General features: G+C 41.4%; 1 protein-coding gene across 4 annotated transcripts in view; it reads right to left on the minus strand.

Moving 5' to 3' along the window:
• The window catches only part of LOC102960073 (schwannomin-interacting protein 1), a 122,235-nt gene that overhangs the window by 24,557 nt on the left and 80,273 nt on the right, over positions 1-17,405 (minus strand). For 3 of the 4 annotated variants that reach the window (XM_042998930.1, XM_042998931.1, XM_015539314.2), the window contains one exon: positions 3,478-3,596. In XM_042998930.1, coding sequence (XP_042854864.1) covers positions 3,478-3,596 — 119 coding nt within the window. Of the gene's footprint in view, positions 1-3,477; positions 3,597-16,175; positions 16,591-17,405 lie in introns of those variants that run through there. The other variant, XM_015539313.2, reaches the window with a different exon arrangement.

Raw genomic sequence — 17,405 nt, forward strand, 5'->3', positions numbered from 1 at the left:
TCAGCAGCAAAACAATGAGAACTCATTATAAAAGAGAATTTAAAATATCAGAATGTCAAATATCTAGAAATAAATACTACGAAAGATGTATAACATCTCTACATGAAAAATTACAAAACCTTATCAAGAAATATTCAATAAGATCTAAATAAGGGAGAGAAAGGCCATGTTCATGGGTAGGGAGATTTAATATTCTAAAAATGCATTCTCACCTGACTTGATCTATAGATTCAATGCAATTCTAGTCAAAATTCCAAGAGAGTATTTTGTTGAACTTGATTAGAGGATTTAAATTTATATGGAAGAATAAAAAGCAAGAAGAGTTAGCATATTTCTGAAGAAGAAGAGGAAAGAGACTTGCCTGTCCAGATATTAGGACTTATTTTGAGGTTACAATAATTAAGACTTTATGGTATTGGTGCAGGGATAGAAACACTAATGAAACAGAATGTATTCCCATTAATGTATAGTATATACAGAAGTGGTCTGTCGTCTCAGTGAATAAAAGAAAGATTTTTTTAATAAACAGGATGGAAAAAAATGGTCATGTAAATGGAAAGCGATGAAATTAGACATCTCCATAACCATATAAACTCCTGACTGATTACAGACTTTAAAAAAATCAACACTCTCAACTCTTGGAAGGAAATCTAGGTTAATGTCTTTTGAACCTTGGGGTAGATTTTTAATACAAGACACAGAAAACATGGACTATAAAAGTCTGATAAGAACGAACTCTGGTCATTAAAGACACAGTGAGGAAGAAAAAGGCCACAACCTGGGAAAAGATATTTGTAATACATACAATATATTAAGGATTAGTATCATGACTATAAAATGTTGATAAAATCAGTTTTATTTTTATTTTTTTTAATTTTTTTAAACGTTTATTTATTTTTGAGACAGAGAGAGACAGAGCATGAACGGGGGAGGGTCAGAGAGAGAGGGAGACACAGAATCTGAAACAGGCTCCAGGCTCTGAGTGGTCAGCACAGAGCCCGATGTGGGGCTTGAACTCACGGACCGCGAGATCATGACCTGAGCCGAAGTCGGATGCTTAACCGACTGAGCCACCCAAGCATCCCATAAAATCAGTTTTAAAAAGCATAATGAATCCAACAGAAATTGGACATAAGACCCAAACAGACATTTCACAGACGGGGAAACCAAGACGGCTAATAAACACAATGAAATACCATTTAATACCAATTCAATTAACAAAAATGTAAAAGAGATTGACAATATTGTGTTAGAAAGACTATGGATCCATAGGATCTCTGAAACATTGCTGGTCACAGTGTAACCACTTTGCAACCACTTTGGAGGACACCTTTGGCATTATCTTCTAGATATGAACGTTCATGTGTTTTCCTAGTAATTCTGTTCTTTGGTGAATACCAAAGAGAAACTCTTGCACATGGACAGCAGGAGACATGTACAAGAGTGTTTATAAGCAGCACTGTTTATAAGAGCAAACCTTTGAGACAAACTCAATGCCTATAATCAGAAGAGTGGCTGAGTAAACTGTGATATATTCACACAGGGGAATATAATATAGCAGTCAAAACTATGGCCTGGCAAAGGGAAAAATGGGGGCAATTTTCATTTCAAGACAAACACTAAAGTTTCTCAAGTAATCACAGTTTACTACATGGTTCAGTATAAATAATCTATGATCTTCATAATGTAAACAGTGAACTGTTATTTGACCCCAAATTATGAGACATTTATAAAGGGAGGATGGGGGGAATACACAGATTTGTCTGTGGGAGGGCTGTAAAGGACCTGAATCACAATTTTCTATAGCTGGCAGTTGGTAGATGGTTGTTTAAAAGGCTAAGAAAATAAGCATTTTACTTAGAGGTATACAGGTAAATTACCAAAAGAAACAGTCAAAGAGTTAAAAGTTATTGTTTCTGGAGAGTAGGACAAGATAGAGACAGATGGGACAGGTGACAGTTACTTTTATTTTGTGTTGTTATTATACACCTTGTATTTATTGTTAATTTAATTTATTGTTCATTTAACAATAAATTGTTAATTTAATTTTAAACAATTAAACAATTGTTAATTGTTTAATAATTAACAATCATTATTGTTAATTTGTGTGTGTATAACTTTGATTTTTAAAAACAAAAACCTTCCATTTGGGCCAGATAAATATGACTTTGCTGAGCAGAGAGATGGGGTTTCTAGAAGCAAACTCTTTGGTGCTTTGGGGAATATTAGAGAAAAGCTATAAAAGATCTATACATATGGTCAAATCTCCTCATTTTACAAAAATGAAGAAATGGAGCCATGGTAGAATGGAATTTGTTAAAGTCTCAAAATGAGAAACTGACCAGGACTAATCCTCAGGTCTGCAGGTCCCTAAGCCAGGGTTCCTCCTGCCACATCCTTACTAGGAGGGGAAAGAGGTGCTTTCCGGCAAAGGGAAGGCTTACCTTCTGGCTCCGGAATGACACGGGAGAAAAGTGAGGGAACTCTAAGAGATCTGATAGGCACCCGGCTGAGGCTTAGAGGCTGTGACTGTGACTCTCGTCTCCATGTCTGAACCCAGAGCAGTGACTCCTACATGTGTGTATGTGGGAGTGTGTGTGTGCTTTCTGATTTTTGCTGATTCAGATGAGTCCCTAAGGATCAGACTGAAGTACAAGGCTTACTGAAAGCCAAATAGAATAGATTTAAGCAGACATTAAAGTGTCTAATTCTGGACATCAGAGGAAGGAGAGTGGAAATCTGTTGGTTGAATAAATGCATGAACGTTATCATGTGTCTCCCACACCAGGCTTAACATGGCAAATATAGCCAGTATTTATACAGGGAGCGATTCATACGCATATTAAAGTTTGGGAAGCTCTGGTCGACAGCCCTGTTTTCTAGGTACAATTAGAATTTTAATATATCCTAACTGGAATTAAAAGCTATGCAAATGACCAATGGTATCCTGAAATAAATTACAATAAATGAGCAATCATATCCTGAAATAAATTAAGATAAAGGAATAATGCCTGGAGGACAGGTTAAGCACTGCAATAAACATCAAACGATCAAAGTGGGAATTGTATTTCTCAGTTACCAGTGTTCACTGCCATCAAATGTTTCAGAGAGGGGGGTGATGCTGGATGCTTCAGGACTGCTTAATGGAAAATCTGGTGGTCTGCCACACTTCTCTAAGCAACCAGCCAGCTTAATTAAGAGTGTGGCTTGATTCCCCCATCACAGAGAAAAATCAGAATTGTGTCTAGGACAAAAAATGAAATATAGAAATATGACCGCAAGTGGCTGGGCGAAAACTAAAAAGCAAAAAACAAACCCAACAGGTGGGGAGGGGTCTGTCTAGAATCCAAATAAAGGTAGTAGTATTATAGGGAAAAAAATACTCAAGGGTTTAAAAGGTATCTTTTATTAAACGTATAGTCGGATGACAAAATCCATTAGGTACATATCAGAAAATCAACTCAAAAGAACACTCACCGAGAGGAAAGGCTTGGCTTCCCACTTTTGCTACAGCTGGTATAAATTCCTGGGCCATCATCAAAGAAGCTTCCAAGTGCCAACTTCTGTCGGATAGATTCTCTCTCATTTTTCTGTGCCTAAAATTTCAGGAAAATAAAAAATGCTGATAAGTGGGCAGACACAGGACAACCATAGCCTAACTGCTAGGTTTCTTAGAACTGCAACCTTAGATGAAACATGAATAGGCCACAGCACAAGAGCGTTTGAATTATGAGGAGCTGAAATTAAACCAATCTTTCCTGGTTTCACCTCTGCAAGCAATTTCAGTTCTTCAGAGCCTTTCAGGATCACGGGTCTAGGAACTCACCACGCTGGTACAATGTGATTCTCACCGGAACAGAACTAGATTATTTGGTGCTGTAATCCTTCTTCTTACCTGCTAGAGGAAAGTCGTGGAGGGCAAGCACTCTGTCCTAAATCAAATCACTTTTATCCCAAATGTGGCCTTCCCTGGATCGTGTCTTCTTTTCTGTATATCGTCCCTTCGGCCCACTTTCTCTATTGCAAGAATATTAATTCATTCAGCCAATATGCACTGAGCCTTTATGAGATGGCAGGTGCTACGTTACAACACAGAACACAGCCCAGGATGGGTGATCGCAGCCCCTGCCTGCATCCGGCTTATAGTCTTGATGGGGACTACTGCTTCTGTTCGAGAGCTACCCTTATCTCTCCAGGTCCAGAACATGAGCAACCCTAACAAAGGGCCTGGAATAGCTGGAGGATTCTAACTGGGCCCATCTGTTTCGCGTTTTGAAGAGAAGTCAGGTCGGTGTGCATAGGAAAAGGATGTGGGAAACTACACTTACTGTGATAATTTGGATATGTTTACAACACTTGGCTTCCCATAAAAGTCCCATAAAAACTCACCATGCTGAACTTTTAAACCCTTTAAACAACAGGGGAGAAGATTAGAAATGATTTCCTTAGTTAAAAATAAAACAACTACAAAAACAAACATAATGAGTTAGAAATCCTGGGGTGACAATGAGAACTTGGTTTTCTGTTCTGGGGCTGGCAGCAGGGCCGTCGGATGTTCTGAGCAGCAGGCTGACGACTCTGGTGAGCCAATGATATTACCAAATGCAGCTCACGTGACTGAGTGTGGCTGTGGAAGGCAAGATGGCCCTTGAACCTCCCAATGAGAGGTTCTGGAGCCACATCTGCTGCCACTGGTACCCAGAAGTTACACGTGAAAGCTCTGAGCTGTCACCTGAGCATCACTTCGTCAGTGATGAAACGCACACCCTGTTGGAAGGGTAGGCTGAAAATTGGCCTCATTTCACCCCCAAGTGAAGGCAGGGTACTATCGGTCAAAGCTGTTCTAAAATGGTGGTTGCTAGCCACATGTGGCCATTCACATTTCGATTAAAAATTAATTAATTAAAAGTTCAACTCCTCAGTCACGCTAGCTGCATTTCAAGAGCTCCACCGTCACAGGTGGCTACTGGGCACCATATTAAACAGAGCAGAATAAAATATTTGATAGCACAGTGCTGGCTAAGATAGTGGTTCTCAATTGCCAGCTTTGACAGGCTGCATCAGAATTTCCTGCAGTCTTTAAAATACACACCCCCAGGCTCCAGCATCAGATATTTACTTTAAATAGGTTTGCGAACTTCTAGTTCAAGGAAAGCTCATCTCTATTCTCCTTTTCTTTCACACTTAAACATTTTTCTTTAAAGTTTATTTATTTTGAGAGAGAAAGAGAGAGAGACAGAGAGAGAGAGAGAATCCCAAGCAGGCTCTGCACTGTCAGCGCAGAGTCCGATGCAGGGCTCAAAGGCTCAAACTCATGAACCATGAGATCATGGCCTGAGCCACAGTCGGACGTTTGACCAATTGTACTGCCTAGGCATGCACCCCTCTTTCACATTTTTTAATCCATGGAAACCATAGTGTTCTATCAAGTCTCACACTTAGTGATTATATCGGTATCTATTTATGCAGACGGCCCTCCATTCTGGCATGCACCAATGGAACCGTGTCATACTTAAGAGCCATAGTGCGTGTGTGTGTGTGTGTGTGTGTGCGCGCGATACAGCCACAAAGTGTAAGAGTGCTTTTATATAGTTACAGAGGTGATGCTGATATCACATTGTCTGCTGGGCTAACATAGAACGGATCCCCGCGAAAGTAACCATAAGGTTGTAAGGGGAAGCAAGAATGCTTTTAATTTGACTAAACGTTTGCAATTGTGCTGCCGGAAATTTTAATTAAAGCAACCTACCCTCCCAAATATGTGGGGCTGGCACTTGTGATGGTTCTGCCAAAACAGAACCATTTGATAGCATCTGACATCTTTATAAATTCGTTTCAAAATCCCAGCATCTGCCATGCAGATTTAGCACAGTGAACCTATTTCTTAATTCATGTAAAATACAAAAGAGATTTGCACCCAACAGTCTCTATAGTCAGAAAAGTGTTGCGTGAAATTGAGTATCCAAAAATAAAAGCAGCAGATAACATGAGTGTTAAAGACTGATGTTTAACAATACACTGGTGCCCAATATTAGCCTGGAAGAGGTTTTATTTGAAGAAAATACCTATCCCAGGTGTGAATGTGTGAACACACACTTGATTCCATGTATATCTTTCCTAATGTACTTGGTACACTACAGCTATCGATATTAGAGAAGGCCTTAAAATATTTCTATTTACATTAATTACAACCCTTTATACTTGGATATTGTGATGGACAGCTTGAAGAGGACTCTTTTGTAATACACAATCTCTCACCCCTCTCCCTTCTCTCTCTCTTTCTCTGGATCCCACTGAATAGACCAAAAAAAGTATAAATAATATAAACATCACCCATAAATCGAACACTTAGATACAGATCACAGCTAACATTTTGGGATTTTTGGGATAGTTCTTTTTAGTTTTTTATCTTATGTGTGGTTTTTTTTTTCCTTTTTTTTTTTTTATAAAAAAAATTGGGATCATATTGTTTATTCATTTTGAGAGTTTCCCTCATGCCATTTAAGATTCTTTAAAGATACAATTTTTAATGGCTGTATATCATTCTGTCCTATGGAGTTACCTTCTCTTGTTAGTCATTTGGGTTGTAGCCAATTAAAACTAACACAGAAGTCTGCATTTTTGCATACATCTCTGCCCACATGTCTGATTCTTTCCTCAGGATAAGTTCCTGGAAGTGGAATTACCAGATCAGCTGAGTGTGAGCATTTGTTGAGGCTCCTGACACATTTTGTCACATTGCTCTGGAGAAAAGCTGTTCCAATTTACATGCCCAACAGCAACGTAAAAGGGTGTGGCATTCACTATATCCTGGCTAACACGGAGTACTTTCACTGAGAAAAAAAAAAAAAAAAAACTTCTGTTGGTTTTGATAGTCAAAAAGTGGTATTCTTTTTGTTGATTTCCTTGATTACCAGTGATATTAAATACTTAAAATTTTTTTAGTTACCGTACTTGCTTTTCTCTGAATTACTTCTAGCTTTGCTTATTTTTCCATAAAGATCTGAGGAGTTTTGAAATTTTTATAGTAAGCATATCATTAGTCCTTTTGAGTTTAAATCTAAGTGTTATGTATTTACTTCAATCACTCCCTTTCTCTGAAATGTCGTTGACGGCTTTGTGCATGGAAAGCCCTTCCCAGGCTAGAGGTAAAGGATCTCACTGGACGTTAGAGGATTAAATGAGAACATTTATGGAAACTGCTAAGCAGCAGTGGTGGTGATGTAAATGTATGATAAATGGTAGCTATTATGGCTAACCCTCCTATAATTCCTGCTTTGAAGATGAGGAACTGGAAGGTGAAGGAAGGTTACCTTATTAGTAGATGGGAGAGCTAGGATTCAAGTCCATCTTTCTGGTGCCAGATCTTTCTGCTCTTCCACACTGATGAGTGAGGTGTCTGGGCAAATAATGGTGGCCACCATGTTTGGAGATATGATGTAGGACTGACAAGTTATGGATCTACTTCTTCCCTGAGATGGGGTGTCATGTGTTCTCAGAAAAGGAGAAAACACTTGACTGCAAAACATACACACCAAGGCCCAATCATAACTGCAGATACTTACAAACAAATACCTCTCATCAGAGCCACTCTCCTTGACACCACTGCTTAATCTTCCTTCTGGAACAAATGCCATTCCTAACATTTCAAGTAACCATGATTCAACTGACTAGTAAAACAGTTTTTCTCTTAAAATTCAACAATTGGAACTATTTTCCTTTCAGTTGCCTGCAGGTGTAGAGTGAGTGAGTGAGTGAGTGAGTGTGTGTGTGTGTGTGTAGTTTCAAAGTTCTTTTGTTCTCCAAGGAATTATACCTGCAGGGCAATTATGTCCTCCAACCTCCTGAAGCTCAGATGTGGCTCAGGGTGAGGAACAGGGAAGTGTACAGGAAAAGGAAGAGGCTTACTCAAAACTCCACTGTTTGGCTGGGCTTGTGGCACGTGGAGTCATGTCCACTCCTAAAATGGCCTTGGGAAATACCCTCTTAAAACAAAAGTAAAACATCAAAAATTGATAACTCTTTGCAAAAAGCAAACGGGCAACTGAGGAATAGTGGCTCATCGCTGTAAGACAGAAAGCCTATTCAAGACCAAGAGGAGAGTAAAAATGTGCTTAGAAAATCACCATTGTCCAGCCACAGGCAGTTAGTTTTTGTCCTCGCCTGTCGCTGAATTCCCCATTGCCACCCCCTGTGCCCAGGCAGATAAGACTCACAATGGCTCTTGAGGATACCATGTGAGTCACGATCTCAGAATACAGACCACTGGGCATTTTTCAGAACCCACACGCTGATGCTCAGCCTTTCCCCCGTACCACTGTTCTGCTGCAATTCCCCAAGCTTGACAAGAACAAAGACGGGTGTTTGGTAAAAGAAATAAAAACCAAAATGTTCTGCTTGAGTAGATACTGTCCATCTCCAAATCTGGTATGTCCCAAAGTCCTTTCCATACTTTCTTCAGGATGAGGCGGGACCTGTCCTTTACACGCTGATACCATTCCCAAGTCCCCTCCTCTGGCCCTGCCTTCACCCCTCTGGCCCAGAAGCATCGTGATGTCTCTGGTCTCTGAAGCAGGGGCCACCTAATCTTTCACGTGCTAACTTGCACATGAATTTATAAATGGAAGACGGGGTATCTTCTGCATTTCTAAAATTTGTTTGACACACCGTATTTTTGTGGGGTTAGCTGTGGGGTCACCAGGCCTCTCAGGAACACACTCTGGGAAATAACATCTTAAACCTAAATCCAGCTGGTACTCAGGACACTGCAAACAGCTGCTTCCTTCTGACTCCTGCACAGATGATGAAACCCACGTAGCCGGAAAGGGCCTGTCTGATTAAAAGGAAGGAGTTCCTTAAACTCCCCAAAGGAGGAAGAGATTTAAAGAAGTTTGGTCTAGAAAACCAGAGGACCCGATTGATGTGAATGGCACAGCAGTCTGGGGGGATAACGGCAGATGTGATCTTGGAGGCCAGGATTCCCTTGTAGGAATGGGGAGTTTTCCCCCAAGTTCCCTGTCTTCCATCTTTTCCCTGGATTGATCTTCCCCTCCTGCCCGGTTCCATTTGTTTTTTGCTTTTGCTTGTTCACCATGGGCACAGAAATAACTTTTTATTATTGGATGTGCTTGTTACTGGTTTTAGTAATGCTAAGCGTCTCAGTACTCAATTCATTTCTAATCCTGGAAGATACCACTTCTGGCATCCTCCTTCCTGTCCTGCTAAATTGCTACCTGGTTACTGTTTTTCATAGGTCAGGGTGTATATGGATCACCGCTGAGGAAAAACTTCCTAAGGACTGGGGACTGCATTATCCCAGAGGCCGATGACGACCTTGGTCCCCCGTATGGCCCATAAAGAAACTCAGGATGCCAGGAGGTCGCTGCACCACCCGTATTCCAAGCGGAAAATTGCACGGGAAGGCACACGTACAAAGTGGCCCTCTCTCTGTCACAAATTTCTTTAAACTGGTAGTTCTCAAACTTGATTACGCATGAGAATCACTGGAGGGCTTGTAAAAACATAGACTTATTTTTCTCATTCAGAAAGTCTGGGGTGTGGCTGAGAAAATGCATTTTTTAACGAGTTCCCAGATGTTGCTGATGCTGCTGGTGCAGAGACTTGGAGAACCATGGCTTTAAGCAATTGAACAGACCAAGTAGTGAGACGGAACACAGAGTCGGTTCTCCTCTATGGGAGCACAAATCTGTTCCATGTGGAATGTCCAGGCTCTGGACCCAGGTGGATTTCATCATCTGTGGACGCCTGGCCTTGCCAAGGCCTGGCTGGGATGCCTGTTTTGAAGCAATTAATGAACCCCTTGCTTCAGTGCAATCTATTGCCTAGTGATGTCGGCATCATCCCCATTAGCATCATTCACCGGGGAATGCAGCTGGGATTCTGGAGCTCCCTGTGGAAAAGCACTTTTCCTATAGGAAAATAGTAGTCACTCTTGTTTCTCTCCTCAGCTTGTAAGGAAGGCAGCTTTACTCTAACATTTATAGGCAGCATTCCAGGGCGGAGGAGTCTGACGCTTTTAAACACTGGGAACCAGAAGTACAGAACTCATTTGTTCATTAGGCAAATTGTATTAATTTTCTTGAAAACAAAATAATCAAAAGGAAAACCCACATATGTGGATACTAATTATTTTCTTTCTGAAACAACCGTGGGTTTGTCACAAGATCAAAATATGAAAACATCATTCTATAAGAAAATAAAATGTACTCTTTTGAATGTCAAGTTCATAAGTACTTGCAATATGCAGGGTTTTTTTTTTTTCTGTCAAGTTTTTGCATCTTATTTTATCCTCTGGGAAGAGCTTTTCAATTATTGGTGGAAACAGAAGTTAAATAACCTAGTATTTTTCCATTGTATCACTGAATGGATACTCTCTGGACATTTTCTTTTCAGTTTGTACGTCTGATGATTTCCATTTCAGACACTTACCTAATCAATCCAGAAAGATTTCCTGAAATGCTGTTGAAATCTCATCTTTGCATCCTTGCACTGAGCTGCCTAAACAAGTCCTACCTAAACAGTCAGGCCAGGCTGCTGGTGTTCAGCTTGCTGGGTTCAGCTGTTGCCTGGGTTCAGCTTGCATAGCATCAATACTCATGAGAAAGTTGTCCTTGGATACCTAATGTCCAGGACGGGAACCCAAGGAGAAGGACACCTATTTTACTTGAGAACTGCCCGACATGAAAAGTGTTGGGATGCCAGTCCAGAGGAGAGAGATGTTTGTTTACAATTAGCCAACCGCGAGGATGGTTTTGCCTAGTGACTGCATTGTTTCTCATGCTACAGGGAGACAATATAAGCAGAAGAAGGCGGACACAAGTGCTGTTGTGCAGAGTCCCTAACACTTGAATACTCTTAATTGTTAAGGACCAGGGAGCAAAGGTATCTAACACTCAGTGGGTTGAAGTTTAGTAGCCAGTAACTGGCTGAATGGGAGCTCTGGAGAAGGTAAAGGAGCCCCAGGTGCAATCCACAAAGATAACAAAGCAGTGGAAGTGTTTCAACATTAGACCCTGTGGGGATACAGTTGGAAACGAAAGTTTTCCTCCCCTATGGGCGGTATATCCAAAACAGGAACTTCTGGGAGCATCTTATCTTGAGCTCCTTCTGGTTCTCACAGGATTGGCTACAGAGACTACTTTTTTAACACAGGGGCAGTGTTGTCTGGGAACTCTTTCTAACAGGTGACATTTTAGAAGTCTGTAAAACCACCACTGTCATTCGGTATCACAGTGAGAACGCAACAGTTCAAAACACCTACTGCATGGTTATGAATTAGCCCAACCTCAATCAACTGCCAGGAAGCTGATGTCCTCAATTTCCCATGTCAGGGTGGACTTAGGATCTGGGAGACCTGAACACAGGAATGAGAAGAAAGGAGGCAGGGAGTTCAGGTGATTTGGGGTCAAGAAGACCCAAGGTAACATTTTGACTCAGATGTTTACTAGTGCAACTTATAGAAATTCTTTAAGCCTCGGTTTCTTTTTTCTGAGAAAAGGGATAATAATACCTATCTTATAGGTTGTTTTAAGGATTAAATGAAGTACTGTACAGAAAGGATCCGGCAAGAGCCTAGCCCAGAGGAGAACTTATTAAACAGTAGCTGTTGTGAACACTAAAGGGAGGGGTTGGGCAAGCTGATGAGAAGAATGGAGAAAGGGATAAAAGCCAGCAATGTCCAGAACAGGCAAATCTATAAAGACAGAAAGTAGCTTAATGGTTGTGGGGGGAGTGGAGGACTGGGAGTAACCGCTAATGAGTACAGGGCTTCTTTGGGGGGGTGATGAAAATGTTCTGGAATTAGCAGTGGTCTGCATAACCTTATACATATACTAGAAACCATCAAAATGTACCCTAGGACATGGCGAATTTTGTGCTATATGAATTATATCTCATCCATATTAAAGAATCATATCTCAAAAAAATAAACTACACCCACAAAGGTAACTCACATACGATAAATCTGGAAAATCTAGTTACCTGAAACAACCCACTCCCCGACCGGGCTGGCTAGCCGAGGTGTGCCAACAGGGCGATAGGGTGGAAAGAGCCCTGAACCAGAAGCCAAGAGGCTTCGTATTTATAGCATCTAAGACCAACCAGGCCAATTCCTCCCATGAAAGAAAAGGAGACTCTGGCCCAGAAAGCTGAAAAGATTGTCCCCAGGTGGCCGAGGTGGGGCTAGGCTCCAGGGTTCCGTAACTCAACAGAGTTCTTCAAGCGCATTCAGCCCTTACAGGCAGGAAGACGTGAGGGTTAATGGAGGTCGACGGCTGCTTTTCCTCAGTAATTGTGTGGGGAGGGCAGAGCTCTTGTCTGGAATGGCAGCTGGCATTCTGTGTTCCTGTTTATTGCAGTTTATCTCAAGCAGTCATTTCCATTCACCTTTTAAAAAAAACATGAGGCGCAGCTGTGGCTTCACTTTAAATATTGTTCCTTCCAGCCTTTTAATTTTTTCACGGGCTCCTCCCTAATCTTTCACCATAATTGGATGCACAACACCAGAGACAGCACCTCAGAAAAATAAAGCAAGCAAGCTGGCTTCCCCAGCCTCTGACCACACACGGCCCTGTCGGCGGCTCCTTCTACAAGGAGTAGCCTGGGAACAGACCAGCGTGTTTGCTCTGCTCTGGGACAGAGTGGCAGCCAGTCTTCTAGGTTAAATCTTCTCGATTTCCTTTCTCTGTCTCCTTCAGTGTAAGCTGGATCTTTCCCGGGGTCTGAGACGGCATGGGCTGCACGCTTCCCAGGTCCACACTGGATCTGAACATTCTTCCAGGCAGCATCAGTCCCATGTCAGCTTATTTGTTCGTGTACCTCCCCACGTGGACTGTAAGCTCCTGGAGGCAAAGCCCAGCATCCCTTCCGTGATCCTGGCTCCCCACGCAATACCAGGGACAGATGGGGACTCTTCTGAGTGACGGTGGAGGGACCAGGATGTAGATCCCATGCTGTGTGTCACTGTGGTCCTGAGGAAAATCAGCTGTGGGTCTTTGCCAGGAGGTCAGAGGTTGCTCAGAGCATGGCAGGGCAACAACGGACTGAGCATACACACCTGAGATTCTACCACCGTGCAGGCTTTCGTTCCAATATACTAAGATGTGTTTTCTGTCGAGGACAGTTTCACTACTATACTGAATAAGCCAGAGGTCCTTAATGAAACACCTTTCTTACAATCAGGACCTTCCCCAAGGAATAGGAACAGATGTGTGCTCTCTTCCTTCCTTTGCCAAGGTGGAATCTAATTTTAGTATCGGAAAGTGACCTTTCCCCCTGAAGGCTGTTTGCCTGACTTTAAAACACCCTATACACATGTGGCATTTATTAGTGTGACTGGTATAGGAAATTCTATTGGACCTAGGCAGGGGTATACCAATTTTCCAATTGTTTTTGGCAACTGACCTCAAAGTGACAGGCAGTGAAAGAAGAAATTTTTAAAAGTTTTATACTTATAAACATTCTATTTAAAAAATATGTATTTGTGTACAGGTCTTATACATACAAAATATGTATTTATAGTAGTATATATGTATAACTTATGAATAAAATAGATACATAGTAGAGGTATGGACGCAATCATTTTACTGATGGATCCAAGGTCTAAAAAGCCTGCAGACCGCTGCTTTATGGCATCTAATTTAATCTTCTATTTAGTCAACCAAATAGCAAAAATAATAGAAAAATGTAGAAAAGGAAGATTTGAATTAGGAAAAGTGATTTTTATATGAGGGAACTGTTGTCCTATCCCGTATTTGTTTATTTGGAGAGAGAGCAAGAGCAAGCAATCATGAGTGAGGGAGGGGCAGAGAGAGGGAGAGAGAGAGAATTCTAAACAGGCTCCTTGCTGTCAGCACTGAGCCTGATGTGGGGCTCAAACTCACAAACTGTGAGATCATGACCTGAGCCAAAACCAGGAGTTAGATGCTTAATCAACTGAGCCACCCAGGCGCCCAATCCTATTCTTTATATATATATTAAAAAAAAATAATGTTTATTTATCTTTGAGACAGAGAGAGAGAGAGAGAGAGAGCACGCACACAAGTGGGGGAGGGGCAGAGAGAGAGGGAGACACAGAATCCGAAGCAGGCTCCAGGCTCTGAGCTGTCAGCACAGAGCACAGAGTGGGGCCTGAACTCACAAACTACGAGATCATGACCTGAGCTGAAGTCAGATACACTTAACTGACTAAGCTACCCAGGCGTCCCAATCCTAGTCTTTATATTTTAAAGAAAGCATATGCTGCCCTGCTTCACTAGAATCTCTTGATGAAATGATCAATAGTGGGGTTTTTTTTTTTAGCATAATGAAGTCTTCAGAGTAACCAATATGCACATTAATTTGAAAGCCCTTTGCTTGAGAAAAGTAGTTAAAAAGCTGAAATCACAAGGGAACTACTCTCGTGTTTGGGGTCCAGAAAAATATACATTGCTCTCTGTGTATCCTACACATCTAAAAGTTTCATCTAGCAGTCTTTTGTATTAACCTTTCAGATACTATTTTTTTTTAAACCCCATGTGGCATTCTACTGCCTTAGTTAGATAACAAATTACACAATGCAACTCTGTCTTGTTGTTGATGATGTTTTAAAGCTACTTGAGCCTCACATGTTTGTCATTTTAGTCAGTGCTGTATCAGGTTGCAGGCATATCATCGCTTGCTCATTCCAGGCATGCGGGCTCTCTCAGTTGTTTCTAAGGAGGAAAAAACTACAGTGGTCATCACTCTGTTGTTACTACAATAGTCACGGTATGTCTTTCATTTTTCCTAAGTGCAAACTGACCTACACTTTTCTACCTGAGAAATGGTTTGACTGTGACCAGTCCTCTGACACTGAAAACAGAGGAGATACGAGAAATGTGCACTTATCTTCGGGGCTGCGTAAGTGACCGACTCTGATTGCTGAGTATCCTACACCCATGTCTGGCAGGAAGGGATAGTGGAGAGATGTTTGAGTTTCAGTGTTCTGACCACTTACCACCTTGGGCACTCACTCCCTTCTTGGGGAAGGCGAAGGGAGAAAAATGCTGGGGGCAACATGGCAGGTCATTGAAACCTCTTTTACATATTTAAGTTTTAGGTTCCAGAGAATGGAGCATAAACTATCGTGACCTGCTCTAAGAAGTAAAGTACATACTTAAAACACCCCCCCACACGCATACCACAATTTTGTGTATCAGATATAAAATGCCATATTGTACATTATTACACTTAAGGAAGTATCATGAGAGAACTTTCTGTATCTTAGAAAGTTATATCTATATAACTATATATATCTATATAACTTAGAAAGTTATATCTAATCTATATCTCTGGGGGAAGAAAAGTTAATGGCACATTTGATCAAATTAAAGATTGAGCAGCAAGTTTTGCTGTTCTAGGAGGCTATACTAATATTTACCTCTGAAGGAAAAGAGGTCTTACTTTCCAGATCCACAATGGAAGGACCCTAATTCTTCATACTGTGCTGTGTCGTGACCCTACACTTGACTTGTGGACAATAATGAGGGGGAAGGACATACTATGTGTTCAGCCTTCTGTGGACAGACAAGCATATACTTGTAGTTTAATTTCATGACCTCACCCATATAACTAAAGCTATTTTTACTTAGGCCTGTTATTACCAGACAATTGCCAGATAAAACATTCCAAAAATATATTTACTGCCTTTCAAAACAAAAGGTTAGCAAAGTATTAGCGGATACTATATGAATTTTTCAAAACCCCACGCTTCTCTTAGTAAAACTATATTTTTCATTGTTAAAAAAGTCAAACTTAGAAAGATAGGTTAAACATTCTAGTAATTATTTACTGCAAGTAAACTATCAACATACATCAAAAATTTTAAAAATGATTCTTTTACATAAATAAGACGACCTAGCAACTAAATGCATGATAGAATTTTTTCAACTTCAGAATAACATGTGCATTCCAGTTACTGTTTATGAATTAATGAATATTAATGAACACAAGCTGGGAAAGGCAGAAAGAAGCACCCTCCCAATGTCATGCATCCACTTCTGTGCATTTAGCTTTCCTGAATATATTACGGCAATGGCCACTGAGTGTGGAATTTGGCCACTCCTCAAGGGTGATCTTTCTCCCAGTTAGAAAAATGGTCTGATTGTTTACAAACAAAAGAGCTCTCCCCCCCTTACCTTTTTATAATTCCCCTCCATATCCAATGGGGATTCTTGACTGATGATGTCATCCACTCCATCACTGTCCAAATTCATCCTTTAACTCTTTAGAATTTCACTTAAGAAATAACCTCCCATGAATTCTGATAGGCTGATGTGCCAATTGCCCAGTACCCTGGTTACTGCTCATGCTGACATGGAGGGCCAGCTAAGAGTCTGCGCTTGGCTGTGCGTGTCCTTGCCCCTGCTCTGTCCCAGAGACACCGCCCTGCCGGCCTCCCTGGTCTGTCCTGAGCTCTGGCACAGGGGCAGCTGCTATTTCTGAGGCTCACTCTGCCTTGACACTCAGCTTGTGGAGTGCCCAGCCTTCCCCACCGTTCACTGTCACCTTCCCCTGAATGATCCCGCCCGGATTCCTCTCCACAGCACGATGCTTACTCCCAATCAAGGAAAAGCTGCTTCAATTCCCCAACTCCCCAGTTCAGGGCTGAGTGTGGACGGCAGCCCTGAGAGGAACCAGCAACCTTATTCTGAACCAGGGTAGTGTGTGGGATAAAAATAGATGCAAAAACCCCAGACTCCCAGACTTCAGTAGTGAGTTAAAAGCCGGGTATCCTGTGACAAAATGAAAACAGTATAATTTAAAGGCTAACCTGTAGGACAGATGTTTGCTTCCCACCCCACCACCCCCCTTTTTCCTATAGCCAATCATTTCTTAAAATCAGATATAAAAATCTCATCTTCTGGTAGTAGCCCCAGCACAAGGATAAAATTTATTTCCAACTCAGAGAAGGACCCCTCTGCCTCAGAATCAGCGCTTTGTTCTATCAATGTAGGCAAGAGAAAAAGATCCATCAACTTTTCTTTAAAATCCAGCCAGGGGCGGGCTTTTTTCACAAAAGAGAACGTTCCTTTCTGCTGCTCTCTTTACCCTTCTCCCATGGCTTTTGGTTTTTAACTGGCTTTACGCACAGAGATGGAAAAGGCCCACAGCTGGAGGATGTTTTGCTGCAAGAAGAGGACAAACGGAAGTGCACACACAAGCACATACTCATCATTATCCAATTACTACTACCATAAACTAAAAATATACCCACTATTAAAAAAAAAAAAAAAAAAAGGTTACTGTTTGCAGGAGAAAGGGGCCAAAGAAGAATTCAAAGGCCCAGCCTCCATTTAACAGACGATCTCACACTCTGACATGCTTGGACAGAAAGCAGCAACTGTCCTACTCAATACGTTTTCCAA

This window comes from Panthera tigris, chromosome C2 (assembly GCF_018350195.1).
Source record: "Panthera tigris isolate Pti1 chromosome C2, P.tigris_Pti1_mat1.1, whole genome shotgun sequence".
Lineage (NCBI taxonomy): Eukaryota > Metazoa > Chordata > Mammalia > Carnivora > Felidae > Panthera > Panthera tigris.